The sequence below is a fragment of the Lissotriton helveticus genome, unplaced genomic scaffold (assembly GCF_964261635.1).
Source record: "Lissotriton helveticus unplaced genomic scaffold, aLisHel1.1 SCAFFOLD_859, whole genome shotgun sequence".
Taxonomy (NCBI): Eukaryota; Metazoa; Chordata; class Amphibia; order Caudata; family Salamandridae; genus Lissotriton; species Lissotriton helveticus.
In genome coordinates this window covers 49328-62194 of record NW_027611893.1, presented here as the reverse complement: position 1 = coordinate 62194, position 12867 = coordinate 49328, and the positions used below count along the sequence as shown (strand labels likewise).

The window sequence follows — 12867 nt, the reverse complement described above, 5'->3', positions numbered from 1 at the left end:
AATCCATAACTCTAGTTAAACTCATCCAATTGTATAAGTTTTAGTGTCTAAATTAATATAAAAATCTGCTTTATTTTTTTTAATTGGTGTCGGAATTCCAAGTCACGTCAATTACCTATCGTCCATGTTGGTACTCTGAAATGCTTAACACATGTTCCTCTAGTAAAGCCTGCAGTAGTCTAGAAGGCGGAGAAAATAATCTGAGAGTTTTCACGCACACAAAGGTTTCTTTTAGCCCAAACTGGGGGGGGATCTTGTTTCACACATGCCTTGTTAAATATAAAAAAAAGAGTTTAACAAAACAAGTAGTACTTACAGGCTCCAGGCACCAGGTGGTGGAATATATGCGTATTATATCAAGAGTCAAGCTGCAAAACTATTGTTACAGGTAAGTAATTAGTTTTGCAGCGTGAATCTTTCTGGATTCACTATGCTGTGCATATTCCGCAATCTGGTGGTTGGGTCCGGAATCGTAGTCTTTCTTCTCTTTTTTTTTTTTTGTCGTAGCCCAGGTGGCCGTCGACGTCCCACCATTTGGTGTACCTTCGGTGACGTCGGCGTGCTTCCGGCGGAAGCTACCACCCTTGGGCGCCATCTTCAGATTCTTTTTTCCGCCGTTGGGTCTGGATCGTCGCGTGAAGCTCCAGAAGTTTTGGAGGAGGAAAGGAGAAAAATACTGCAAATCTTCAACCGAGAAGACCTGAGAAGATCGGGAGAAGAGGACCTTTAGAGAGGAGACGACGAAGAAAGGAGAAAATCTCGAAATCTTCGACGTCCTTCGGGGAATGCACACACAGGGGGCCCCCTGAGCGCAGGGATGTACAAGACCCGCTTTAAATTCTGCAAGAACTGCCACCACAAGTTCGCACAGAAGGACCAGCACCCAGTCTGCAACCTCTGCCTACCTATCGACCACGAGAGCAGAGACTGCAACGCCTGCTCCGTCTTCAAGCCGAAGACACTCCGAGTTCGAGAAAGACAGAGGACGGCTCATCACATGATGCAGGGCAAGGGCCAAGCCCCGACGCTTTATGAACTTGGCATCTCCACAGACGATGAGGACAACATCGCCGAAGGCCCAGATGACTTCACGGTCGCTGAGACCGATAAGAGAACGCCTGATAAGGTAGGAGAGTCTACGACCCCGAAAACTCCCACAGGGCCTCGAAAACCAGAGGCAGACTCTCGAAAGTCTGAGCCCAGAGCCTGGCTAGGAGCACCGGCGTCGAACAAATCGACGACCGAAGCGGCATCCTCCGAAAAAGAGCCCTGCGGATCCTCCGAGAAGGACTCCCGGAGGCAGAAGACCAGCGAAAAGCAAAGGTCATCGAAGCAAGCACCCGAAAGAGGGCCTTCGACTTCGACCTCGACTTCAACTTCGACGTCGAAAGAAAAGTAGCCAAAGAAAGCTTCGACGTCGACGGCGGCCGAAACGCTCGACGACGAACAGGCCGCAGAAATGCAGAGAAAGAGAAAGAGGCTCGAGGCCGAAATGGAGAACATCCTTCAGAGAAGGAAGGATTTCGATGAAAAAATGAGAAGTTACAAGATCCCCTCGAAGCCGGCAACGACCGTCGCTGAGGTACAGGAGCTCGAGGAGTTCGACGTCGAAGAGCCGCCGAAAACTCCAGAACCTTCGGAGCACGAAGAGGAGGAAGACCTCTACTATACAGAAGGGGATTACGGGGAACAGCAGTCAAACTACGGCTCAGGTTCCTCGACGGCCCAAGACCAGGAATGGCAGGACATCGAGGCCGAAAACCCAGAGGAGGCGGTGGAAACATACCCCTCGAGGCCTTCACCACCGCTTGACATTGGGGCATACAATGAGGTGGTAAGAAAGGCGGCAGCAGCCTATGGGGTTAAGATGGAAGAGGAGAAGCCAGAAGCAGACTTCCTGCTCGAGACATTGCTCCCCATACAGACAAGATCCAGTTCCTGCCCATGCTCAAGAGTATCACAGACCAGGGGAAGGAAGTCTTCAAGGACCCGGCTACGTGCAGATCAGTAACGCCGAGGACGGAGAAGAAATACAAATTCTCCTCCCAAGACCCAGCTTACATCAAGGGATCTGTCACAGCAGATTCTATAATCGCTGCAACGGCCAGGAAAAGGGCAAACGTCCCAACAACGTCTGGACCCCCACCTGACAAAGAAAGCAGGAGGATGGATCTAACTGGCAGGAAGATTGAGAGGAACGCCGCAACGTACTGGCGAATGGCGAATTCTAACGCCCTCCTGAATAGGCATCAATACCGGCACTGGGAGGAGATGGGACAGTTGCTCAAGCACCTCCCGGAACAATACCGTGAGAGGGCATCACACCTTGTGGAAGAGGGGAAGAGCATCTCCAATTCGTGCCTGAAGACAGCCTTGGATGGGGCAGAAACATCCAGCAGACTGATGGCTATAGGCATCACAGAAAGAAGGCAAGCCTGGCTCAGGATCTCAGGATTCAAGGCTGAGGTTCAGAACAACATCCTGAACACACCCTTCAACGGTGAAACACTGTTCGGAGCCCCAGTTGATGATAAGCTCACCCAACTGAAGAAGGACAACGAGACGGCAAGGTCCATGGGGGCCCTGCAGTTCAGAGGGATGAGAAGGGGCACTCCTACACGGAGGCCGAGCGGCAGAGGTGGAAATCAGCGAGGAGATTCTCACCAGAGTTTCCACCAGGGGCAACAGAGTGACAACCAAGGCCACCAGGGCCAGCAGAGGCAAAGCTGGAACTGCCAAAGCAGGGGCCAGTCCTTTCTGTCAAGAGGAAATGGACGAGGCCAGAGAAGGAGAGGCGGTGAACAACCCCCCTCTAAGTGACTTCAGACGAGAGAAGGTGCTCCACCACCCAAACCCTCCGGGGGAGGAGCACGGGAAAACAAAGAGGAGAGGGCTACACGGACAAGACACAAAGGAACATGTAACACCGGTTGGAGGAAGATTAAGATTTTTTCTCCAGGAGTGGAGAAAAATAACAACAGACAAGTGGATACTGAATATCATGCAGTTCGGATACTGCATAGAATTGGAAAAGAGGCCACCAAACAGAAAACCAAAGAAAAGACAGCACTCGGGAAGAGAGCTGCAACTACTACAAGAGGAAGCCCAAGAACTGCTCCTCAAAGCGGCCAACGAACGAGTTCCTTTCAAAGAACGGAACAAGGGAGTGTACTCAAACTACTTCCTAGTGCCAAAGGTGGACGAAAGTCTAAGACCCATCCTGGACCTACGGTTCCTGAACAAATACGTCAAAACTCAAAAATTCAAAATGACGTCCCTACAAGAGGTCATCCCACAGATAAAAGCAGGGGACTTCCTGTCTACCATAGACCTCAAAGATGCGTACCTGCACATCCCCATGAACAGGCAGCACAAGCACATGCTAAGGTTCACAGTAAACAAGGATCACTACCAATTCACGACCCTGGCGTTCGGCCTAAAGTCCGCACCAAGGGTGTTCACCAAATGCCTCGCAGCAGTGGCCGCACATCTAAGAAGAATGGGGATACACGTGTACCCCTACCTCGACGACTGGCTGGTAAAGGCAAGCTGTTACAGGACATGCAAAGAGCATGCAGAACAGGTGACAAGAACGCTAGCAAGCCTGGGTTTCTCCATACACTGGGGAAAATGCTCGATGGAACCAGAGCAAGTGAAGATCTTCCTGGGAGCCCAGATCGACACCGTCCAATGCAGAGTCTTACCGAGCGAAAAGAGAACGCTCAGCCTGCTGAGGGAGAAACGTCACTACCAGAAGGGGCGAGCTCTGACAGTTAGGACTGTGAGCAAGATCTTGGGGATGATGGCATCATGCATACACCTGGTTCCCAATGTACGCCTACAAATGAGACCACTCCAAGAGTGGCTGCAACAACAATGGTCACAAGCTACAGGAAGTTGGGAGGATCTAGTGGTTGTAACGCACAGGGTGCAGGAAGAGATAAGGTGGTGGACCAAGGAGAGAATAACAGAAGGGAAACCTCTAACACCACCGGACCCAACAGTGACCATCACCACAGACGCATCCCAGAAGGGGTGGGGCGCACACATGAACAGGCTCAGAGTGAGGGGTCTGTGGAGCCCTACAGATGCAGTCAGGCACATCAACTACCTGGAACTGAAAACTGTGTTGCTAGCCCTCAAGGCCTTTCAGAAACACCTGTACAACCAGAAGGTGCTAATACAAACAGACAACACCACAACGTTTTACATAAACAAACAAGGGGGAACTCAATCGTTCCCTCTGTCAAACTTGGCACAGGAGATCTGGAAATGGGCTATACCACTAAAAATAGACTTGCTAGCCATACACCTGCCAGGGAAGGACAATGTAGAAGCGGAATGGCTCAGCAGGCAGACTTCAGCGTCCCACGAGTTGGAACTCAACAGCCAGGAAACAGAGAGTCTATTCAGGAAATGGGGTACCCCAACACTAGACCTATTTGCAACACACCGGAATGCAAAATGCCAATACTTTGCATCCAGGCAACCAGAGGCACTGTCCCAGGGGAATGCTCTATGGATAAGCTGGTCAAAAACATTTGCCTACGCTTTTCCCCCGATAGCACTGATCCCCAGGGTTCTCAACAAATGCATGAAGAGCAACATGACGCTCATCCTTGTGGCACCACAATGGGCCAGACAGACCTGGTTCTCTCAGATAATGGAGATGGCGCAGGGGCCCCCCCACAAGTTCTCAAAAAGAAGAGACCTACTCTCCATGGAAAACGGAGAAATTCTACACCCAGAGCCAGAGAGCCTCAACCTCTCAGCCTGGCTCCTGAGGACTTAGAATTCGCACACCTAAAACTACCAGAGAGCACCCTGCGGGTGCTGCGAGAGGCAAGAAGGCCCAGCACACGCAAGTGCTATGGGGAAAAATGGAAAAGATTCACTCAATGGTGTTGCAAGAAACAGCTCCAAAGGAAACTGACCAAGGAATCCACGGTGCTAAGGTACCTCACGCACCTAATTAAGGCTAAGCTAAGCTCATCCTCGCTGAGGGTGCACCTGGCAGCGATTGTGGCTTACACAAGAGGAGAAACAGGGAGAAGCTTCTTCACATCCCAAGTCGTGAAAAGATTCCTGGAAGGAGCTAAAAGAATAGCTCCGCCTAAAAGAATGCCGCCGCCGGCCTGGAACTTAAATGTGGTACTGACGGAGCTCATGAAAGCACCTTTCAAACCCATCCACAAAGCATCACTGCAAATGCTAACAATGAAGACGGCCTTTCTGGTAGCAATCACCTCGCTACGAAGGGTGAGCGAACTGCAGGCACTCACACTGCAGGAACCCTACATCCAGATACACAGTGACAGGGTCGTGATGAGAACTGACCCACACTTCATGCCAAAGGTGGTGTCAAGGTTCCACATGAATCAGAGTATTGAGATCCCTAGCTTCTTCCAGAATCCCACCACAAGCGCTGAGAGGTCGCTCCACACCCTAGACGCAAGAAGGGCTGTGATGCACTACATTGAAAGAACGAAGGAACACAGGAAAACAAAACAGTTCTTCGTGTCCTTCGCAAACAGTTACATGGGCAAACCAGTAACTAAAAACACCATAACTCGATGGATCGCACAGACAATTCAATTCTGCCACAAACAAGCTGGACAGGAGCTAACAGGAGGGGCACAGGCCCACTCCACCAGGAAGAAATGAGCAACAATTGCCTTTCTGGCCAACACACCAATTCAGGACATATGCCTGGTGGCAACATGGGCTTCAGTGCACACTTTCACTAAGCACTATTGCGTGGATGTACAGATGAACAAAGAAGCACAAGTAGGACAAAAGGTGCTTCAACATATTTTCAACAACCAACGCTCATCTTCCACCCAACCGCCACAAAAGTAACGAAAACCGCTACAAAATCTATGCACAGCATAGTGAATCCAGAAAGATTCACGCTGCACAACGAATAGTTTCTTACCTGTCGGTGTAGTTTTGCAGCTTGAAGATCTTTCTGGATTCACTAGCGAACCCACCCGCCTCCGCCAGAAAGATGAGGCTGGAGAAGAGGGTGGAAACACATACAAAAGGAAAACAAGTTGGAACGATTACAAGATACGTGGAAAGAATAACGTTGAAAAAACGATTAACAAACATAGCCATGGATTCACTACAAAGACAAAAAAGAAAAGAGACAGAAAAAAGAATCCGAAGATGGAGCCCAAGGGTGGTAGCTTCCGCCGGAAGCATGCCGACGTCACCGAAGGTACACCAAATGGTGGGACGTCGACGCCCACCTGGGCTACGACAAAAAAAAAAAAAGAGAGAAGAAAGACTACGATTCCAGACTCAACCACCAGATTGCGGAATATGCACAGCATAGTGAATCCAGAAAGATCTTCAAGCTGCAAAGCTACACCGACAGGTAAGAAACTATTTGTTTCTTACAGATTGTAATACATTATATAGAAACTAGCCACCTAGCTCTCAAGTGGCACTTTGAATTGTCTGGCCCCCACCTTTAGGCCTGTAGAGAAAGGTTTATTACTTGACGTGACTCGCAGCCAATGCAGTGCATATTATTGGAAAGTAGATGCCAGAGCAGTTTTTCCGTGTGGGACAGTGATCGCCTCAACTGTTAAAAGTTGAGCATTACGCAACACACTTCTTTTCACAATTCTTCTGCCAGACTCTGATTCGGGCAGGCAGGCCAATTGTGATGGTTTAGGTAGTTTGCCTTTGGTGCCCATCATGCTACAACTATTTCAACATTTGACTGGCAGGGTAGCAAGGGTAAGCAGTCACAGCCTCCTCAGGGAGGCAGCGTGGGGAGCACGAGTTCAGAACTCAACAACCAACATATATAATAGCTTCAATGTCCATCCCTATTCTTTTCTTCTGAGAATCCAGTATACAGGGAAGTGATTGTGGTTACGATACTGCCTTGTGGCACCACACTCCCTAATTGCCCTCCGGCTTATCCCACCCAGATGACCCCTTGATAGCTTGTCTGCCCAGCAGTTAGAGCAGTAGCATGACTCAGGCTCAGTGCAGTGGCAATTGAACCCACAAATGAAAAGTGCACTCAGTTCATGTTTCTCAAGACTCTTGATGCTGTTGGTGTAGTGGGTGATTGGATGAGTCTCTCATGCTCCTACTGAAGGAATCTGGCACCGTGCTTTCCCTTCAGAGGCAGAGGCCCACAAAGACTGCCTTAGTGGCTGCAGAGGAGACTGGACAGCCAGTGCATCCATACGAGTGGCCAGCAGGCTCCCTTCGGTGCTGAACCTGGTGCTTACGTGTGTGCAGGCCTGGCTTCTCCTGCAGGCGATGTCCCTGCACTTCTGGGAGACTGACTGTCAGGTACCAGCTCTGGTCACTCAGCAGTTCTTCAAGTACTGGAGGAAGCACTTCCGTCCTTGGTAATGAAGGACTTGGCAGAAGAACAGGGTTGGAAACGTAGATTTTCTGCCCCCAGCTTCAGGACTGGTTTGGGTGGCTACTCCTTTTAAGTGCCATTTTCAGACTGATCTCCAGAGACAGCCTTTGTGTTCAGTAATGCATCTTAGAGCAGGTAGCACTGGAGCTGCTCTGAATTCCATCTTCAGTATTTTCAGCTATTATTTTGTACTTTTCCAAAATGTTTCTTGTTTTTCTATGTCCTATTACTCTTTTTTTCCCTTTTACTGAAGAGTGCAAGACTACAAGTAGTCTTGGCATTTTTTAATAGGTTTATTTCTGAGCATTACATTTATTTGGCTTACAACGTTTGTGTAGATTACAGGCCATATATTTGAACCATGATTTATATATGCCTAATTCCCTTTAAAAACAGATCAATTCTATGATGTTCAATTGGCGTCGCAGCCCCCCACTGCTGTTTTGATACCAGGGCTGTATTACCCACATTGGGAGCACTGTAATGTTGTAGGTTTTCAGTGGGGTAGAATAAATGTAAGTAATAAATATTCATACCCTCACATAAACTTGCAAAGGTAACATACAAAGACCATTTCCCCATTTTTTGGGAAACTGGTCTAAACTAGTATCCGGTTCTCTATACAACTTAACATACCTCTCCTATTCATTGTGTTAGTTGTCTGAATAAGAGAAAATTGAACGATTGACTGGCCTATAAAAGGCACGTTTTCTGTATATGTTGTTTTTTCTTGTCCTAAACAGTTGAGAACAATGGTGGGACTACAGCATGATGCTTATTGCAAATATAGCAGAGAGCCTGTCGTCGTTTTGTGAAGCCTGCAAGCGTCAGAGGAAGGGTATAGTGCAGTACTGCAGGCTAAACTTGTATTGTGTAGATTCTGTAGAACATAACATCTGAAGGTGTATTGTTTATTGAAGATGTTTTCTAATCTTAGTAAATGCAATACAGAGGACCTGAACATATGTTTGTACGCACCTACTATACAGTGCCATTTCTCATGCTATTATTTCTGTTTTCCTTCAGGGCTTATATCTGGTTTACAACCCTGTCCAGCTCTCCACTGCCGGCGCAGTTGCTATCTTACTTCTAGGCCTGGTGGGTTATTATATCTTCAGGATGACCAATCACCAAAAGGACCTGTTTCGCCGTACTGATGGAAACTGCAAAATCTGGGGTAAAAAACCTGAGTACATTGAGTGCTCCTATACATCTGTGGACGGAGCGAGGCACTACAGTAAACTGATGATCTCAGGATTCTGGGGGGTGGCAAGACATTTCAACTACACTGGAGACTTGATGGGCTCTCTGGCCTACTGCCTGACCTGTGGCTTCGATCATATACTGCCCTATTTCTATATTATCTATATGACCATTCTGCTTGTCCATCGCTGCATCAGGGACGAACATCGCTGTACCAGCAAGTATGGCAAGGACTGGAAGCGGTACACTGACGCCGTGCCTTATCGACTACTGCCAGGAATATTTTAATTTCAAATTAGGTTTCATATTTTATTTTAAATATAATGTACTGACATGCCATTTGCAGTAAAATGCTTGTTTTTGTATTAAACATTGTTTAAAAACAACCACGTAGTCCAACAATCTATTTTCGAAGATTGCCAAATGGAAACTGTAGGCCCTACTTAAGCTGAGTTGGACTCATTTGACTGGCCTATAAAAGACACGTTTTCTGTATATGTTGTTTTTTCTTGTCCTAAACAGTTAAGAACAATGGTGTGCCCTTCTGTTAAATCTTCGCCTATGTTATCTCATTAATTTGTTTATTACACCAACACAGTCTCGTTGAAAAGTAAGTGACTGTGTCGCCACCAAACATGCGCTTTTACAGTGTGAATCTTTTCTGGATTCACATGCTGCGCAATATTCCGCCATCTAGTAGTTGGATCCAGAATATTCTCTCCTTTCTCTCTCTCGTTTTTTTTTATTAGTGTAGGGGTGTCGTCGATGTCAACCACCATTAGGTGCCATGTCTGTCCGGCAATGTGACATCAGCTGTACGTGGTAGTCCCTCCGTGTGGTTGCATCTTCAGATACTTTTTTTCCTCTGTTGGTTCTGGAAGAGGTCCTTTAAGCATGCAAGACAATTTTGGTTTTTCTGCACGACGTCAATGGGAAAGACTTGCAGACACCTGCTGAATGGTTGAAGGAATTTCAAAAAGCAGTGAAGAAGAAAAAAGATTTAGGGATTTTCGTCAAAGATTCCTCCCACTGAAGAGCGAGAGAGAGATAAGAAGCATACGTCTGTTTAATATGCTGTCTTAAGGGCAGCCATGTGGTGTGCCTCTTTTGTTTGCCGAAGGATCCCTGCGCAGAGGCTACAACACGAGCTGAATTCCAACCCAAACTTTGAAGTGCCACCGAGATAATGTTGGTTGGGGTCACCGCGGCTGTCGGCAATGCTCTGACGGTGAGGCCAATGGGAAAACTATTATGCTTGATGGCTTCTTGCATCCCATGTTACAGATGAGTCCACTCCAGGCGTGACTGAAACTACAGTGATCACAGGTAAGCAAGAGGTGGGTTGACCAGGGAAATACAGTGGCGAAGCATAGGGTAGAACACTGTAGAGAAACCTTTTTAACACCTAACTCTAACCATTACAACAGATACTTTCCACAGAGGATGGGAGGAGGGGAGGCAGATCACATGGGAAAACTGAACGTCAAAGGATAATGGATCCTGAGAGATGCAGTGCTACTCATAAATATCTTAGAACTGAAGACATTTTGTTTTAGCCATGAAGACATTCCAAACACAGATAGAGGGGAGTACAATTATGATCTAAACAGACAGACAAACGAGCCACGTTTTACCGCAACAAACTGGGAACAATGTCACACCTACTGTCTCTACAGGCACAGGAGATATAGACTTGGGTCATACAGAGAATGGTGAGCCTATTGGCCCTCCACCTGCGAGATTTCAAAAACACACAGGCAGACAAGCTAAACAGGCAGGCTGGCACCTCTCGCAGATCTTTGAAAAATAATTCAAACTATGGGGCAAGAAAATAAGTGCATCTCTTTGCAACCCCCGAGTACGTGGCATGAAGAAACTTTGCATTCAGGTATCCACATCCCCTGTCTATGGGGAATGCCCCGTCGATAGACTGTTCAGGAACTTTGCAAACACTTTCCACCAATCGGCATGATGCCGTTTGTATCGGAAAGATGCAACAAGCTCAGGTGATACTATTGCTAATAGCCCCCAATGGGACAGACCGACATGGTCTTCAGACCTAGTGGAAATGGCACAGTTGAGACTACTAGCATATCAGGACCTGCTCACAACACAAAGGGGCCAGGTGTACCACTCAGAACAGAGCACCCTCAGCCCAGCAGAATGGCTCCTGATGCATTGGACATCTGTGTGTGCCACAGAGGGCATTAGACATCCTTAAAAACCAGAAAGGACCCCACAAGAAGATATTACACAGCAAAATGGAACAGGTTCATTCACTGGTGCAATAGAAACAGCCACAAAAACAATCGGGCGCAGGAAACTACCATCGTTAAGTACTGCATATACCGTATTAAAAAGAGACTCTCTTATGCCTTACTGAAAAGTAATCCATCCGCCATAGTGGCGCATTCAAGAGGTGTCACATGAAGTTTCTTAGTACACCAGTGATCAAACGGTTTCTGGAAGAGGCGCAAAGAATAGACCCAGCAAGGGCAGCACCCACGCCTTTGTAGAACTTCAATCTGGTACCCACACAGTTAATGAAGCCATTCTTTGAACCCATGCACAAGGTGGGCATCAAATATGCTTAAGACTCTTGTTCTCATTGCTATTACAGAGTGAGGGAGTCGCTAGCTCTCAGTATGTATGAATCTTATTCACAAATACACAAGGACAGATAAGTGATGAGGACTAATCTGAAATGTTTGCCAAAGGGATCACACACATCCATTTTTACCAGGCTATACAGCAAATAGCTTTTTGTAAAAACATAAGCAGAAAGGGCACTTCACACGAGCAATGATATACTACAAAGCAAAATAGTACGGTATACCATTTTGTTGTCTCCTTCGCAAAGGTTCACTGGTAACCAAGTGATACATCACCTGATATATAGCCCAAACAATGTAGATATACTACAAGAAAGCAGGAGTAGCACGACAAGAGAAACCAAAAGCACACTCAGCAACGAAGATAGGTGCAACTCTGACCTTCATTGCCAATATGTCAGTTAATTACATTTGTAAGGCAGCCACATGATAATATGTACACACATTTCCCAGGCACTACTGTGCGGATATTCAAGCTAACTTAGAAGCACAAGTCAGACAACAAGTACCTCAACACCTCTTTGCAAATACAAACTCATTTGAATCCATTCTTCCAAAGGGAACGTAAAATCTATGCACAACATGTGAATCGAGAAAAGATTCACACTGCAGCCTCATTCAGTTCAAATACTTGCACAGAGCCTAATATACCAGACACCGATTATGGCGTGCTGGACTCATCGCATCCTCGCATTGCTTGCGCTGTACATCTATAGAGGGTACAATTCTCCATACTGTCTGGTCATGCCCAGTACTATCCAAGTTCCGGAACGGGGTGTTCACATGCCTGTCAGAGGTCTTGGGGTGGACCATTGCTTCCTCACACAGACTTGCTTTACTACATATTACAGAGTACATAGATGGGAATAGATATTAGCGTCACCTTTTATTACAGGGCCTTACTCTGGTGGATAATCGTATATCCCTGACCAACTCCTCCCTATTGCGTTGCCCTTGATAGTAGGTGTGGGTACCTGAAGTTTGAGCATTTTGTGTTTTCAGCTGTGGCAAAAAAAATCTATTTGGGGAAACCCCCACTTTTGAAAGTAGGGATGGAGTTCCCACTCATGGGTCTGTTGCTGCATCCTGCTGAGCAGGTCTGCAAAATTGTTGTCAACTCCCGGCAGATATTCATCCAAGATCTGAATGTGGTGGTGAAAAGCCCAGTCCATATGGTCTGAGACAGTTGTAAAAGTTTAGTATACCGTGCCCCCCCCCCCCCCCCCTGTTGTTGTAAATAATACATGGGTGTCATATTGTCTGTCCGGACTAGGACAACCTTGTGAGATAGGTAAGGAAATAAACCATTCATAGCTATGAAAATCTGAAGCTCCAAGCAGTTGAAGTTTAGGGATTGAATGTATGGCATCCCACAGACCTTGTACTGTGAGGTCTTGTAGAGGGGCACCCCAACCAAGTTTGTGGTAGAGTGAGACGAGAAACCGGGTCCAGAAAAGTCCACCCCTCACCAGGTTGTTGGTGTTCCACCATTGCAGAGAACGGTGAGTGTGGCGGTCTGTCAACACTAGATCTTCAAGGTGAGCTAAACATTGCTATACAGGATGCATATGTAACCTTGCGTGGGGGACTATGGCAAGAGGCCATCATCACTAACAGATGCATCACAGTCCGAACTGTGAGATGAGTTGGGTTGGAAAT

The 12867-nt window shown here is 47.1% G+C and overlaps 1 protein-coding gene across 7 annotated transcripts in view; it reads left to right on the top strand.

Annotated features, from left to right (window-relative positions):
* Window positions 1-8982, top strand: part of LOC144807225 (7-dehydrocholesterol reductase-like) — a 195532-nt gene extending 186550 nt beyond the window's left edge. For all 7 annotated transcript variants that reach the window (XM_078673082.1, XM_078673075.1, XM_078673076.1 and 4 more), the window contains one exon: window positions 8420-8982. In XM_078673082.1, coding sequence (XP_078529208.1) covers window positions 8420-8884 — 465 coding nt within the window. In that variant the 3' untranslated portion in view covers window positions 8885-8982. The remainder of the gene's footprint in view (window positions 1-8419) is intronic.
* Window positions 8983-12867: the final 3885 nt, after the last annotated feature.